Genomic DNA, 17,500 nt, shown 5'->3' on the forward strand with positions numbered 1-17,500 from the left:
ATATATATATATATATATATACACACACACACGCATCCGCAAGCAACCGCTGTCTCTCTACTTCCAGCATACATTCACAAAGCTTTATACATTACACAGACAACAGACAATTTTAGCTTGTTCGTAGACTTCTCACAGTTTATGTTTTTACGGGTTACCGGTGAAGTATACGTAGATGGATGGATGGACGGATGGATAGAGGGCAACGCTTGTAGCGACACCTGGTGGTGCAGAACCTAACCAGAGGCAAAGCTATCATTGCAGCGACTTGCACGCCTAAATTAACTGCAGGCGTAAAGCATCGCCATTTAGATAGCCAGTTCAGTACTCCCATTATTTTGCTTTGATGAAAACACTGACGCGACTGAAAATTTCTTACAAGGGTATTGTGGTTTTACAAGACGCCACAAAACGTCACTAACAGCTCTGTCAATAGAGTTACTGTATACGCTCCCGCGCATAATACGGACAGGGACACTATATGTCACCGCCGTCAGCAGCTCCGGTAACCCTTAAAAGCGCAAACGCCAAGAAGGCTACGGTAAGAAAGAAAAATTCTCCATTGCCGGCACATAAGCAGCGAGCAAAGTATAAATACCACAATGTGCATGCAGATACGCCTAAATCAAGCCATCACTCACGTGCGCGGCACGCACTGCGTCGGCGCTGCGACGCCATGGCACTTAGGTGTCATTAAGGCAACCTTCCATTACACCCGTGTCTCCATAGACTGTCGTATTGCGTACAGATGTGAGCGACGAAAGAGAGCGCGAAAGAGAGAGAGAGCTCGCTCGCGAGAAAGTGTGTATAAAGGACAAATAGAAAACCAAGAGAAAATGACACCCGTTGACTTAACGTCGAACAGAAGGGGCACGCGTAATACGGCGGCACGGCAATTGCGTATAGGCGGACGCCTATACTTCTCTTCTTCCTCCTCCGGCTCGATGCTCAATACACGCCAATACATATGGCTCCGGAAATTGCAGCTCTCCCCGCTGTCCTCTCTCCTCGACCCCCGCCTGTATAAGCGCTGAGTGGACGCTACATCCCGGATGACGAAAGCCTAGGAGGTATAGCCGTATTTACATATTGTGTCCCCGAGTGACCAGGAGAGGTTGCTTTTTTTTAGGGGCGAAGCTCCTTAAGGCGGCACCCGTTCGTCCCTCGTAGTCGTAGTGCGTAACCAGTCGTAACGCTAGTACCAGATCTTGACCTCCAAGGTGGTGCCGGTGGGAGATTTTTCCTGTGCGTTGTTGAACAATAAAAAATTCGCAGCGTGCGCGTTAACTAAAAGCCGAATTCTTCTGTCTCTCATTCCCCATTAGCAGCCATTGGCATGTTCCAGTAGGAAACGTTAGTAGAAGTAGAAGTGTAAGTGTTAGCTAAAAGCCGACTTCTTCTGTCTCTCATTCCCATTAGCAGCCATTGTTTACCTCCAAGGTAGTGCCTGGTGAGATTTCTCCTGTGCGTGATTAAACAATAAAAATTTTGTTCAAAACGCCGTTGACTGATGAAATAAACCAACGAAAGACGCCAGATGTTTTCTAAAAGCAAAACAAAAGAACGCCAGATGTTTCTAAAGCAAAACGAAAAGACGCCAGCTGCTTAACGCCAGATGTTTTCTAAAGCAATGGTTTTCTAAACAATGAAAATTCACAGCGTACATGCAAAATTAAAGTGAGCTGCAAGTCGTCGTAACTCTCATCGAACCTTTAGTATAAACGCGCCCGATCTCACGTCGGTGATGGTGTACTGGGCAGAATTCACGGAAGATTCACGGTTTACCGATGAACCTCCGCAGCTTCGCCCACTCATCATCATTCACTCCGTGGATATGCTGTGATTTTTTCTTTTTCAAGCGAAGCTTGTTACAACTCAGATTTCGGTGGTGGTGTCGTATGCGAAAAAAAATTACACCATCTCCCACTCAAGGGAACCATGAGGGGATGCGAAGCAGCATTGGGGGCGCACACAATGTTTGCGTTACGTTCACTCGGCGTTTCCGTTGTGTGAGGTTTGTATTTAGTGTTTGTGTTATTACGTTGTGTTTGTGCATTGCTTTCCGTTAGCGTCGAGTGAACGAGTGGCGCCGACGTTGACGTTACGACTCATCTGAACGGGAGCGAAGCGAGAATGTATATACACATGAAATGGGGGGGGGGAGAGGAGAGAGTGGGTTACAGGCTGTATTTGGCTGCAGCGCGGCTGCACCACGTGGGCGGAGAGGCTGCGCCGCGGCTGCAGCGCGGGGCAGGAGAGGAGAGAAGGCGACCGAACACCTGCGTAAAGGAGGAGAGTGGGAGAGAGAGTAGGCGCATGCGCAGTGGAGCGCGGACGCCACCACCGTCGCCGGACACAACCCCGAGCAAAGGCTGCTTCGCATCTCAAAGAACAGGCGCCGGCGAGCGTACTGAGATGCGGCTCTCAGAGGTGCGCGCGCCGGTCGCATGCCTATTTGTATGCGCCGTTTTTCAATAATTGACGCTCTCTCGGATCGTGGGCTTCTCGGCGATCAGCCGTTTCCGATACGCCGTTTCTCAGATGGCAGTCTGGTCTTTAAACGGGGTCGCCTGACATTTCACGGTGCCACATTTCATTGTTGCCCGGATATAAACGTATGACCGTAGTTGTTGCCTGTAGCAAATGATGTGTTGCGCTGCTATAAGCACGTGGATGAAGGTCCAGTTCCCAGTGTGGATGAAGGAAACAGTTAGGACTCAGGAGGGAAGAGCATTGCGCAGTGTGATAGAAAGAATGAACGAACGAAAGAAAGAAAGAAAGAAAGAAAGAAAGAAAGAAAGAAAGAAAGAAAGAAAGAAAGAAAGAAAGAAAGAAAGAAAGAAAGAAAGAAAGAAAGAAAGAAAGAAAGAAAGACGGAATGGTACGTCCGGCACGCATGTAGACGCAAAGCTTCGCTTGCTCCCATTTTCAGGGCAAGGACTGCTGAATATTTCTTTTTTCTTTCTTTCCTGAGAAAAGACACCACTTCATACTGTTGCGCATAACGCCGCGAATTCCATTCCACCGGCTAGCGCGTGGACAGCATGCACTCAGCATTCGCGTATCCTGAATGCATCCACTCTCCACAATCTGCACCAGGAAGGCCGCGGCGAATCAACTGAATGCCCCACTCCAATCATCCTAGGCTGTTGTCTCCACGGTATAACTGCTTCCCCGAGCTACAGGGACAGCAGAAGGAGGCAGAGTGGGAATGACTAGTACATGAAGCGTGGAAGGAGAGGGCTCTTTTCTATAGCACAGATCACGCTGGAGGGAAAGACGGGCGCCTATACAGATGGAGGAGTAATCAGTAAGTGCCGAGGCGTTCCGCGTAACGCCTGTTTTATGGGGTTGCAACATTAGTGCGCGCGGGGTCTATCGTGTAGTAGACGAAGTGGTGGGGGGCCGCCCGAGGTAACGACCGACCTCACCGGCAGACGTCGTCACGCCGTAGTTCGTATATATAAAAGCACCGGGCAACTCGAAGCCGCGAAACGTGCGCCGTCTTCGCGTTCGTGCGTGTATACACGTGTATACGTGTGTTCGTTATTTACAGTATGGGCCTCTTCTATGCATACCGTTGAGGTACACTTGAGATAACCATGCAGTGTAGTGACTATAAAGCGTACGACAGCGAAGATGGAATCGACAACGCCCTACTGATGTGCGCGAACTGCGTATATGCATACTGTATAGTTAATTTGTTTATATCGAGAATGGACTGGGTGTGGACGTTTGGCGCTTTATATGCAGTCTAATTTACAGGCCGAACAGAATATCGGCCACTTAACCGGCCACAGATGTCGAACCTTATAGCGTTTAAGTGATATGGTCTCTAAGGGTTGGCGAAGCAATGGCAGGCCGACGGCGCCGCTGTTACCCATAAATTCACTTCGCGACGTGTAGTTAACGTAAACCCAGCGAAGACATGCATGGGGAACACAGGCGGTGGCCGCCCAGTCAATAAATTTACTTCACGCCTCACTTGCTGCGCCTAGAGGGTCCGTTCCAACGGTCAAGGCGGGGCGGCGACGACGTCCCTGCAGGAGCGGTACGCCCTGAAAGCGGACTTGGAAACCTTATTCCGAGTCTGTGGGGTTCGCGGGCACAGGGTGCACGTCAACCTCTCCTCGACAGGGCGCATTCCTGTCGAGTCTTGTTGCGTATAAACGCCGTTTTACGCGGGCATGCGTGTAGGCCTCGATCGTCGAGACCACGTGACTCGGGGTGGCTAAGATAATGGCGGCTTTCGAGCAGGCGAAAAACGGGACGCTATACGCGGAGAATGGGGCCCATCTTAGCTGAGAAGGACTGCTAGGCAGTTCTCGGGGCCTCCCGCGGTCGGACGTTGTCCGAGGCTGACGGCAGTAACTTTTGCAACAGGCTATAAATAAGTTTTTGTTCGCAACCTTTGCTGTATGTAACCCTGCTTATGTTTCAACCTTTCCAAGTCTCTGCTTGGAAACAATCGCAGCGACTGTCTATGACAGTGCACCTCTAGGGGGGAAACATCGCTGGCATATGGTATTCAGCTTCGGATTGAACTGTAAACGGAGGAACAAGGAAGAACTCAAATTTCACAGGGTCGATGACCTCAACGATTTTAGGAGAAACATTCCACTGCCTCCATTACACTACAGCGAACTAATGGCCAACCAAACAGAAATAAAAAAAAGTTTGAAACGCTCAGTCACGCAACAAGACGGACAATGTAACTCGGTTTTTGTCGTGCCCAAGTATAGGTCCCGTGCTAAAGCAAAAGCTCAGGAGAAGATGTAGGCTTGACGAGATGAAACATCCTTCAACGAGAGGGTCTCGCAAGAGACAACGTTTATACAAGTGGCCTTGTTGCTGCCTCGAAGAAGACAAGGCCACTTGTTGAAGCGTTGGCCCCAGAGGCATTGTGGGATACCTTGTTGAGCACATCACGCAAAAGATGTTCCCAGATGCACCAAGGAACAAACAAGAAAACAAACAAAAACGGTAGTCTCCACCGTAACCGCAATGTAGCGACCTTTAACCAACCCCTGCTTTGGTGATACAGGGCATACACTGAAAGGAAAAAAAAGGCTACTTCCCATCTACTGAAATGAACACCAGTCGTCGGCGCCGCAAGCATGCAGCACAGCCTGCACAGTACTTGGAAGGCAAGATCGACATTCACTCCGAATGGGACGGGAAGCGCTCAAGGCGGAGTCGTGGCCTCTTTCACGAGATGGGGCCAACGACGCCACGGCGGTCCTTCCAAAATGGGCCCTGCTGCATACCGCACGGTTGGGTAAGTATTTAAAGCAGCCATTTGCGCGGAGGTCGGCGGCGCCTCGTGGATCGATTGAGCCGTAAACCTGTCGACGACGCCGGTGGGCCTTGTTTGCACTCGCACGCAAGCATGTACGCCATAGCAGGCACTCTGTTTATTGGACACCCCCGACAGAGGCCGCACTCGAGGCCGGTGTTTCTTGCGTGAAGATTGCGAATACATGCACTTCTTTTTTTTTCTTTCGTGTACACCTCTGGCTTTCTGAGCCCCATTTTCATTCCTTATTCCAAGTCCTGTTTCACACGGCCTCTGATTTTCTCAGCAACGTGATCGTGTCGTGGACAACGAGACCACGCGCGTACAGAACCAGAATTTTGTATGTAAGCGCCTGTATATACAGGTACAAAATGTAAAAATTTCGAGAGGATGGAGGAGGGGGGGGGGGGCTTGAACCCCTCCCCCTTCAAACCACCCTCTGGCTACCCCACTGAACGTGCCGTCGAACGAAAATCACTTCCGCTGCTCATTCCGTCAAAGGTCACATTAATGATGAACGGGAAACAGTCACACGGCCACTTATGCATTTACCTATAAGACCACTGGAAGGCGAAATCCATCTTCTTTTTCTCCTCAGCCTACTTTATTGATTGATATTTGATTACGTCATCATGAGACGTAATCAAATTTGTGACGCCATAGTGCCGTCGTGATGACGTTATCACATTTTGTTTTGCGTCACTCGTGTTGACGCCTACGACGCCGACGGTCACTTTTCGCGTTTGATGAGGCATCTAAGGCTTCCGCCTTTAAACAAAAATCTTGCTCAATACAGCTTTGATCAGCAGTTCATGTCCAGCAAGTTCCCGCATGTGTATTTTTGGTTTAGGGAACGAAGAAGTGCCTCGAGAATCTAGTTGCAATCTTCGTAAGAACCGAGTGAATCCGGAACAGACAATGAGACTAACGAATGCAATCATGACTCGCGTATGCCACAACTTCATTATCTCTTAGCTTTATCGGGTTGCCAGCTAAGTCAATAGCATCGTGCTATAGTGTAAATTGTAACACATAATAATATACATGCGAATATATACCGGCTGTTACTTAATCAACGTGCCGAAAATAACATATACAGTTAAACCCCTCAATAACGAAAGCCCTCAAGGACGAAATTCTTGCGACAAAGAAGAAGTCTGGCATCCCCGGCGAATGTCCATAGAGTTCTATGCATTTGCCCGCATATCAGGCGAACAGCCAGGCAAACATCTCCAGCTTCATTAAAATGTTTATCTATCTATCTATCCCCTCTCGACAGCGAAGAGATTTTAAAAAGCACTCCCGCAATAACGAAAGTTTCAAGGGTGATCCGCAACGTTTTATTTATTTCTTTTTTCAACACATGAGCTAGTTGGGAACGCAGAAGTTTGAAAATTGCAGCACCACTCATTCGACAGGTCGGGCATGGACCTGCCAATTCTTGCCGTGGCGTGGACTGTTACTTCGGCCGCCGTTATCCCAAACTGCTTCAGGCACTCCGATTTTGCGACTTGTCTGCACGTCTCGGCAGCCTTGCCGGAGACGGAAGCGGATGTTTCTTCTGCAAGCACCGATGACCTGCATGCAGCCACTAGCTCAAGCATGGGACGCGCTTTGCCGTGTCGATGAAGCGATACTAGCCGCTGTTGAACTGCACAACTTCGTGCTGAAAGAGCTCAGCGACGACGCTATCATGGCAAGTGTGCAAAGAATATGAGAGTGACGACGATAGTGAGGTAAGCAACAAAATGCGAGAAAGGCAAGTAAGTTCGCGCGATGTTCTTGATTCTTCTGACATAATTCGCACTTTCCTCGGCGCCCACGACGACGACGAAGCTTTCAAAACTTATTACGCGTTGCGAGACTCGAGCCATCGAGCTCCTTCAAAACAACGTGAAACAGAGCAAGACCAGCGACATGTTTAAATAAATTCTGGTTGTGCGAAGTAATTGGTGTGCGCATTTTTCTATTTCCGCAACAACGGAATTCTCACGAGAACAAAGAAAAATAATTTCCCCGGCGATTTCATTATTGAGGAGTTCTACTGTTACACGCGCACGCGATCGAAGGTTCACGTGCAAATTGATGCAGCCATTTTATTTCATAGTATGCATGTTATTTTCACTATGTTTTGTCACTATATCATCACTCCACCTTTCGTCGTCTGTTGCTTTCTCGTGCCGTGCACTCCTTTAATTCTTTCAATTAGTACAAAACGCAACACCGCGGACATATATAGGTCGGCAAAAAATGTGGAGCTCACTGATCAGACTCACTCAGGAAAGATACCTTGCCCTTAGGGCTCACTCAGACTCAGACTTACCAAAGTTTTCCTCAACCGGACTCACTCGGACTCAGATTCACTATAATTTTTCTCAACCGGGCTCACTAGGACTCAGACTCACACAAACATTACTCACTCAGACTCACGTCTCCATCTGAGTCTGAGTGAGAGTGAGTGAGTCGATTCATGAGTAAGTTTGCTGACCTATTACCGCGGAAGGAAAGCCGCAGCCCTCCGCGGCTTTCCGGAGCCCTCCGCAGAATCCTCGGTCGGACCCTCCGAAACGATCAACTATATATGTGCAAAACTACTGCTGTTGACGTTGTAGAGCTCGCGTCCTGTGTGGTCCTCCTAGTACTTTCCCGCGTCGTTTCAGCCAACTGCCGTCGTGACAATGCCCTTACGACTAACAACAGTGCATACCTAAACACCCTTGACTACACAATATACAGCAACCGGCCCGACCAAGAGCTGACGCGTCACTGAGCCCGAAACTGTGTTTTGTCACTCGTTCTCACTCGAAAAAGAAAAAAAAAAGAAATCTCCAACAAGTGCCGGGCTGGCCCGTTAGCGTCAATCGACACCTTGTTTTCGACTATCGCAGAAAAAAAGAAAGAAAAAAAGAAAGAGCCGCGCTTCCGAACTCTCCTTGGTACAGGTAAAGGCAACATGCGCGAAGACAAGAACAGATAAAACAGCAGCCGAAAACACGAAAATCAAGGAGAAGAAAACGACGAGGCATTCGTTTTAACAATACACCGACTAGTCCAGTTCAACACCTTACAGGTGCGAAGATCTCGCGGAACACCGAAGCCGAAACGTCGACAAAGCCGAGGCAAATCGCCGTGAGTCAACCACACTCCTTCATTTCAAAGGCCACACACACGCGCACGCAGTCAAAACCTCTCGTGGATGAAAGCGCTCGCATTATAAAGTCGTACACGTCTTCTGCCGCATGCAGCGCTAGCAAACACGGCTTTCTCGCGGCGGGCGCTGTTTGCATTATACGACAGGCATAACAGTGGTCACGTGGCCTTGCTGTGATGAGTGCTGCCGCCGCGCGGCCGTTCATACACACACACACACAGCCCCGTTTGTCGTCTTCGTCGTAGGGGGTCTTTCTCGGCTCAACGCCGTCTCCTGCACGTGAGCATGCTGACAACCCTTTCGCGGAGAGTCGGCTTTCGTGATGCGTACGAGAGAAGGAGAGCGCTGCGGAAAAGGAAAGCGTAGATGAGCCGGTCTGCCCGCGTCACGTGCACAGAGTGTATACGTTTATACTGACGGGCACAGAGTGGTGCGTCGGCTGAAGCGGTGGCATTTGTGCTGTACTCCTTCAACCAGGGTGAAGAGGCCACCTGATTTCATAGCCGGCTCTTTGGTTCTCCAACAGTCTACAAGGAGTTGACGAGAGACTCGAGCACTCTGCCGCTAGAATGCGTGTGGCTTGGTATACTGCACACGTTACGTTGAATATACATCTGGCATTTTTTTTAAAGACGATAGTCTTTCTTGGGGAACTTAAACGCAGAAATTTTGGTCTATCTGTATTTCTGTTTGTCTGTCTGTCACCCGATTCAGCCACCCGGCCAAAGTTGAACCACTTGCTTACCGCCCACTCATCTTGAACTGGTACGGCTGTTCATACTTGTGAACGCTGTCGATCAAAAAGTAAATATTACGCATATCTGAGGCGCAACATCACTAGGTAAGTATTAGGTGGTGTGTTCCTTTAATAGAAAATACATAGATACGTAATTCTAAAGACCCTAGTTTCTTAAGCTGCGCTGAAAATGCCATGCTATGCGCGCTGACGGACGCCCTCTGCCACGGAGGAAGGAAACCCTCTGCACAAGCTCATGTTTCCCGACGCATTGCCAGATGGCGTCCATATTTCACGCAGCGCCTCCTCTATAGTCTTTAGACGGCATTTGCAGCGGAGCACGCAGATACGTGGCCAATTTTATTTTTTTGCGTGCAGGTATGTGTTGTATGTAGAAGATGGGTAACACCGATGAACAATAGCACAAAGTTTGGAGGGGGAGTATGAGACAAAACACAAAGCGCGGCCGTGTCACGTGAAGTCTGAATATCTCCCGATCGACCGTTAATAGAATATGATCGACAAGGCAGATTTGACACGGTAAGTACAAAGGATAAGCTAAGTTTGACGCAGCCCCGAATAGCGGAAGACGTGGATCGTATTCCCAAGTGGTCTCTTAGATCGCTGGGATCAAGAACAAAAAGCCGATAATGTAGCCTTGCAAGCCAGATAAGTAAAATTCATGTCAATTATTGCAAGCCTGCAAACATCCCGTTAGGCTAGGCATATCATATAGTGCTTATCGCGCTCACAAACTGCCGTATTTCGGTGCGCCTATACACGACATAAAAAGTACGTCTAGGTCAATGCGTATGCTGTGCCTAGTCATCATTGCATTGTAATGAGGCTTTTCGGCTTGAATGGGAAAACCACAGCGACGCGGCAGAACGGAAGGCCTCGAAGCCGGCAGTATTGGCTGTTTGTAAACGCTAAGCGACTCGTCCCTTTTAACGCAGCTGCAGATTATAGAGCCATTCTCCAGCGTGGAGAGTTGGAAAGCTTCTGAAAGCGACCACTGACGAAGACCTCTGACCGCCCACGATTCACAGGCACCGCCAGCACATGAGCAGGCAAACACAAGCGCTCTGTGCAAAGGGTCCGAAGAAACTCAAGACGCGTACACACACGCATCGTATCGGGAGCGCATTGAGCATAAAGCGTGCCGCCGCCTCTCTACAAAGAAGAGTCCAACGAGCGAACTCCGTGGCAGAGGGCAAACATCCTGCGAGAAGTAAGTGGCCGCATCTGGTGGACAAACAGCGGCTCAGGTCGTGGGAACAAAAGGCATAGGGAGAAAAGGCCTAAGCGCAAGACAAAAATACTCTTTTAAGAGGAGACAGGTTGAGGCGGTGGGGAGAAAGGACATTTGAGAAAGTAGGGATGCCTTGAGAAAACGTCTGAAAGGTATACAGCGTGAAAGAGAAGGACGACAGCTGACTATCGGAAGGGCATAGGGCATCCAGTACAAGAAATTACAGCCTTTGTGCGTATAGAAAGGAGCTGACGAGATTCAGAACGTACCGTCATTGTTTTCTGTGCGTGTACAAGTTCGTGGTACTGCAGGCGCTTCTCCTACACGTAACAGGAGCCGAGAGAACGGAGGTGAAGGAAGGAGGAACGCCTTCGCCCTTCCCACCTGGGCGAGCCATTTGTGAGAGGGGAATCATGAAGTTTCGTGAGAACGCTATATGGTATAAAGCACTGCACGTCTGCTGCTGCTACTACTGCTGCTGCTACTGCTACCACTGCTATACTGCTGCTGCTCTGAGGTAACGGTTTGTAAGCTAGCTAGCTAGCTAGCTAGCTAGCTGGATAGATAGATAGATAGATAGATAGATAGATAGATAGATAGATAGATAGATAGATAGATAGATAGATAGATAGATAGATAGATAGATAGATAGATAGATAGATAGATAGATAGATAGATAGATAGATAGATAGATAGATAGATAGATAGATAGATAGATAGATAGATAGATAGATAGATAGATAGATAGATAGATAGATAGATAGATAGATAGATAGATACGCTCATTTGGAAGACTGAAGCAAACTCGGGCAGAGGCGGGCACAGCGTCAAACACACAGCTGAAGACGGAAGAGAAGATCTATGGGTACAATAAAGGCAGTGCGTCCATTGCTCTTCCCCCTCCACTGAGCGAGGCCCCCAGGGCGGTCTGAGCGCAGCGGCTCCGCTTTATGCTCTGTTTCGTGCAAACAAGCCGAGCTTCAATCCATTCCCTTCGACTGTACACGCGTGTGTGTACTCGAGTCGTGTGTGCGTGAACTCGACGAACCCAGGTGAACAGCGCAGCGAAGGATCCCACGAGCACGCCATACAAGGAGTTTAGGCACTGAGGTATATATGTGTGTACATATAAATACAGACAAATGCGCGGAGAAGACTTTCAGTCGTTTTCGTGTGTCTCGGCCTGTTCTTTTCCTCGCCACGAACGCGCAGGCAGACGTGACGGACATTTTGTTTTGCGGACATGTGCAAGCAGTATAAAGGACTTCGTATGTATGAAGGTGCACGTCTGAACACGAATGCTATAAATAGTGCTGGAATCGTCAACTAAACAATGCCGTGTAGTGAAACTGAAGCAACAGTCTGGCGATTCACTTCGGTAAAGTAACCTGGCGCTCCATATCCTCGAGGAAAACTTCCAGTCACGAACATGCCGTTTTGCTTCGACGATGAGCAACGCTCAGGTTTCGTTCGGTTGGGTTGACTTGGCAACGATCCTTGCAATATTTGTGTATCTCTACAGTGGCCGAGTGAAATGTGCGTCGGACGAGTTTCTTTACATAGTCACTCCATAGCAGTCAGTCTGGTTCACCTTGATAGAAGGTACGCTCACTCAGAGTTTAAAAACCACCACACGAGCTCACTAAATCCAGAAGGCTATGTTAATAGGGCATTCACAGGAATCGAATCAACTCAAGAATCTACTTTCAAAAGGGTAGCGCGGACACTGCTACGCGTCACAGTCAGCGCCACATCGGGCCTGCGCAATTCGTGCGGGCCACGAAAGTGTTATAGCTTTGTTCATAGCGCAAAGTCTTCAAGTTTAAGCTTGTTGGTACTTGTTGAACATGGCAAAAAGAGCAGACGACGCGGCAGAAGACAAGAAAAGTTACTGCAGCACGTTGCCATTCGCATAGTTCTGGTTTGTGATCCGTTACGTGTATTCGGGTACAACTTTAGAAGTCTGCGGCAGTTTGTCCTCAAAGGCGGATGCACACAGGCCCGCACCAATCGGTGCGCACTCCAGAGTCCAGCCTGACGTCATGAGCCGCATAGCCGTTGATTTTGCCTTCGGAGAACACTGCCGAGCACATGAGCGGAACGATCAGTTTTAGTCGCGGAGACCATCGGGTGCCGCGCTTCAGTTATGTGAGCGGGGCCTCTCCAGACTTCTTAAGTTGTACTCGACTATAATAAACTACAGCGTTATGCATTGAGGCTGCGCGCCAATGGGAAAGCGAAAGGTGCACATGATTACTCACAAAGCCGTGCTTGTCGGAGATGTTGTTCGTAAGCTTGAGCTTGTGGAAAGAGACCACCTTCTGCATCCACTGTTCGCCAGTAGACGGCGAATCCGGATGAATGTACATCCGCTTGGGCATCTCGGGGTCGGCCTTGCCGGCGATCATCCACCGGCTGTTGTGGAACTTGTACCGACAGTCGTCGGCGGCCACAATGTCCATGAGGAGGATGTACTTGGACTTCTTGTCCAGGCCGGACACTCGCACCTTGTAGGCGGGGAACATGCGCCTGTCGGGAAAGGGAAAAGCGGAAACAGCTGCTCACATCTCAGAACACGTGGCTTCGGCATATAGATGGAGAGAAGTAGTTAAACGTCAGTAATGTGCCTGCTTTGGGCTCGTTTTTGTACAACTTATTTGTTAACTCAAGCGCAGAAAGACACACAAGGACAATGGGTCCAATAGAAGGATTAATATCATTTGGTTCCTTCTGTTCCTGTCTTTCTACTCTGTAACTTACCAGTAATTAAACACCTGCAGGCCCACCAATACGTTCGTAACGTAATAGTTATAATATGTAACATAGGCCTGAGCACGGGGAGCAACCGAAACCCCCCAGCCCCCATAGACACCTAGGGGGTAGGCGGGGGGAGCTGCCCCATACATTGACTTAGTATGGGGCGGGGGGGGGGGGGTGTCCGCTGCTATGAACCTTCATCCCCCCCGATGGGGCACCCTGCGCACGCCTATGATATGTAGTCAGGATGAACAGTGCCACCCACAAAGCAGAAGTTAATATGCAGCGGGGTTTTACCTTTTGTGATGGACAACTAACTTTGTGTATTCCATTGAAGATATGCGTAAAATTTTTCAGGCCATAATGTTCTTACAGATAGCTCGCATGTGACGTCACGCACGCAGGTTCTAAACGTATTAGTGCTTCAACATGGCGGCTTTGATGACTTCAAGGCAGCATAATTCCGCGGCGGTCAAACTGCTTCAATGTCACAACGACGACACTAGAGCGTTATTGACCTTTGTGCATGAATAACGAGAGACCATGCATGCGATGTACTGATAACATTAATGTCACATCTCAAACTTTGCCTCCTGCCATGTCGGTACTCCAACATGGCGGTTTCAGTGACGTCAGTGTAAGCCATCTATACCCATAACAGCAATATCGAGCTCTGACGCGGTAACGATTATACTGGCTGAAGATGCTTTCGAGGGCTATTTAATCGAGAACTGATGCAGTGAAACAAAAATAAGTATGCACAAACTTGACATACGCAAGGCTTCTCGAGCTGTACCCGATGGTTCTGATCCAAAAAGAGCCAGGATGTGATGACCACAAAGTCTAGAAATGAACCTTTTATGGGCTTTTGCTACAAGGCGTCATCGAAACGATCGAGTCCCCCGCGCAGTGGCGTAAATCCGGAAGAATCGCAAAGGGGGACACATATCTTGACATGGTGGCCATTTTGTTTTTATCAATATATATTTATTTTTATTTATGTAAGAAAAAAAATCAAGCTTTGAAATAAAATTTTAAAGACTAGCATGAGGTCCCAGCTTGCTTAATTGCGTTGTTATATTGAGTCTTCTCTGCACAGGTCGAGCGGCAGTTGCGATTTCAATAGTCTCACACACTTGAGGGGCACTGAACACAGGTACACACAACAATATAAACGGCCAAATTGAAAAAGCTGAATGCGCTATATCTAACTATCGAGCAATTCAAGTATATGATGTTTGGAAGACGAATCTCAAGAGGGTACACATTCAAGGGCTGTCCACTGCGCCTGAACACAAGGGGGGTCAGGGCCCCCCCCCCCCCCCCCCCCGCGATTTACGCCAATGGCCCCGCGGCATCATGTACTTTTGCATAAGCACGCGCAGACCATCAGATGAGACATGACGAAAACATAAACAATGTGAACGCAGCTCACTTTTCAATATAGCGATAGGCGCTAAGAGGAATTATGAATCAGTATGAATGGCGACAGCGCGCAGCTCAACATTTATGAAACGATACAATGAACTACATGCTCTATACGATAGCTTTAATAAGGTATGACAGACACGTGCACGGTCACTTAAGCACTCGAGTAATTACGTTAATTTCGGATACTGACATTCAATAGTATTTTTTTTTAATTGGGGATATAGTATGGAGCTCGCGACCACTTATTTTCCCACGCCAAAAAGCTTAGTGTTCGACGGCACGGGAACCGCACAAAGCCCCACAGAAGACCACCATGCATGTGTGTGCGCACATCCATGTCAACGCTACGCCCTCCCCTTCCTCCAATAGACAGAGGCCAATCGCACGAAACACGCGCTTGCGAGTACAGCTCGTTTAAATGCTTACGAGAACCTTGTCTGCCATGTCACACGCACACACGTGACGAGACAGACGTTCATCAAGCGACTTGAAGGTCGAATTCTATAGCGTGAACGTATACAGGGAGAGCGCCGCAGACATCCAGTGAGTCGAAAACCTACAACTCATGGTGGCCCGTGCATATCTGCATCGAGTGGCGAGGACCGGATGTGCGGGCGCTGTTGGCGTGCAACGAACACGTCAAACGTTTTTGGCGGGTTGCGAGACAGCAGAGGAGGGCACAGCCTCACGAGAGGAGCTCCATGCATATATATAGACTATAGACAGTCTATGTGTATATATTATTCGGGCACGCGGCGCAAGTGGAAAGGGCGATCGAGAGCGAAAGCGCGACTCATTAAAACGTCGTGCCGAATTAGCCGAGCTGTAGAAAGAAGACATCACGAAGCCAATGGGCGATCGAGTCACCCACACGAAATTGCACTCCGCCTCGCTATATGCACGGCGAGACGCATGCTCTGATCGGCCACGGCCATCAGCGGAACGAGGCCCTGTCAAGGCGTCTATGAAAAGAACGTGCGTGCTTCGGTGCGCCGCGGCTCATGCCACCGAGCGAGCGAGCGAGGGCACCCGTAGAAGTTGCCTGTACATGTATAGTGCATGCCCTGCTCAGGGGTTATTGCACGGAGAGTGTACATCGAATAGTCGCGAAGAAACACAGAGTATAGGGAATCGTTATACACGCAAATGTGCGATTCCAACGGCAGCCACGAACAACTAACCGCAGGTGTCGTCATTTCGCAAATGTGCGGTGGCTTGGGCGAAATTCGTACACACTTCCATCTTGATCCTGCATTATCCTTTGTCATTCCCTGATTTTTCGAAAACTAAATATATAGTCTGCATAGAGTTCAGAGGTAAGCCTGTAGCCGGGAATTTATTTCGAAGACAGGGGCCCGACTCCTCTGCATCTGTTTGCATGTGCGTGTTCATACGCATGCATGCCTATATACATACACAAAACGATATCATATACTCCAGCGATCACTTACAGCAATGCATGATCTTTGAGACATTCCGCGTATCTCTACATCAAAAACATTTGACAAAGCGGATGAGAACATTTGTTCCACAGAACGAAGAAGCCGGCAGATCCCACGCATTGTGGGAATCGATGTAATGCGAAGCAGCCAGCAAAAAGCTGCATACATCGTCTTGTATGTCACTAAGGAAAATGCGTGTCATGGTTTTCATGTTAACTCCTATTATTTATGTTCGTCATAGAGTAACGTCGCGCAATACCAACTTCGGGGTAGATCAAGCTAGCGAAACGGCCGCCAGCGCACCATGAGCGTGGTACGTAAGTCATGCTGTACATGACATGCGTGTCATGATTTGCATGTTAACTCGTGTTATTTATGTTCGTCACACAGTCACGTCGCAAGATACCAATTTATGGGTAGATCAAGCTAGCGGAAGGGCCGCCAGCGCCCCATGAGCGTGGCACGTAAGTCATGCTGTACATGACATGCGTGTCATTATTTTCATGTTAACTCGTGTTTTTACGTTCGTCACACAGTCAGGTCGCGCAATACCAATTTCTGGCTATAGATCAAGCTAGCGAAACGGCCGCCAGCGCCCCATGAGCGTGGCACGTAAGTCATGCTGTACATGGCATGCGTGTCATGATTTTCATGTTAACTCGTGTTTTTACGTTCGTCACACAGTCAGGTCGCGCAATACCAATTTCTGGGTAGATCAAGCTAGCGAAACGGCCGCCGGCGCCCCATGAGCGTGGCACGTAAGTCATGCTGTACATGACATGCGTGTCATTATTTTCATGTTAACTCGTGTTTTTACGTTCGTCACACAGTCAGGTCGCGCAATACCAATTTCTGGCTATAGATCAAGCTAGCGAAACGGCCGCCAGCGCCCCATGAGCGTGGCACGTAAGTCATGCTGTACATGGCATGCGTGTCATGATTTTCATGTTAACTCGTGTTTTTACGTTCGTCACACAGTCAGGTCGCGCAATACCAATTTCTGGGTAGATCAAGCTAGCGAAACGGCCGCCGGCGCCCCATGAGCGTGGCACGTAAGTCATGCTGTACATGACATGCGTGTCATGATTTTCGTGTTAACTCGTGTCATTTATGTTCGTCACACATTCACGTCACAAGATACCAATTTTGGTGTATATCAAGCTAGCGAAACGGCCGCCAGCGCACTATGAGCGTGGTATGTAAATCATCCTGTACATGACATGCGTGTCATGATTTTCATGTTATGACTTGTCATTTATGTTCGTCATACAGTCATGTTACGCCATACCATTTTTGGTGTACATTCGATTAACCAAGCGACCAAGAGAGCACAAAGTCGTAGGCGGCTAGATAGATAGATACGCTCAAAGTCGCAGAAGTTCGCTAAGAAATGCTTCGCTTTTAAAAAGAAAATACAACATTCATTTTGTCCTTT

General features: G+C 48.7%; 1 protein-coding gene across 3 annotated transcripts in view; it reads right to left on the minus strand.

The window, feature by feature from the left end:
* LOC119390264 (optomotor-blind protein) overlaps positions 1–17,500 on the minus strand; it is a 110,518-nt gene that overhangs the window by 63,017 nt on the left and 30,001 nt on the right. For all 3 annotated transcript variants that reach the window (XM_049414708.1, XM_049414707.1, XM_037657841.2), the window contains exon 2: positions 12,697–12,964. In XM_049414708.1, the coding sequence (XP_049270665.1) occupies positions 12,697–12,964 (268 nt within the window). The remainder of the gene's footprint in view (positions 1–12,696; positions 12,965–17,500) is intronic.

This window comes from Rhipicephalus sanguineus, chromosome 4 (assembly GCF_013339695.2).
Source record: "Rhipicephalus sanguineus isolate Rsan-2018 chromosome 4, BIME_Rsan_1.4, whole genome shotgun sequence".
NCBI classification, from domain to species: domain Eukaryota; kingdom Metazoa; phylum Arthropoda; class Arachnida; order Ixodida; family Ixodidae; genus Rhipicephalus; species Rhipicephalus sanguineus.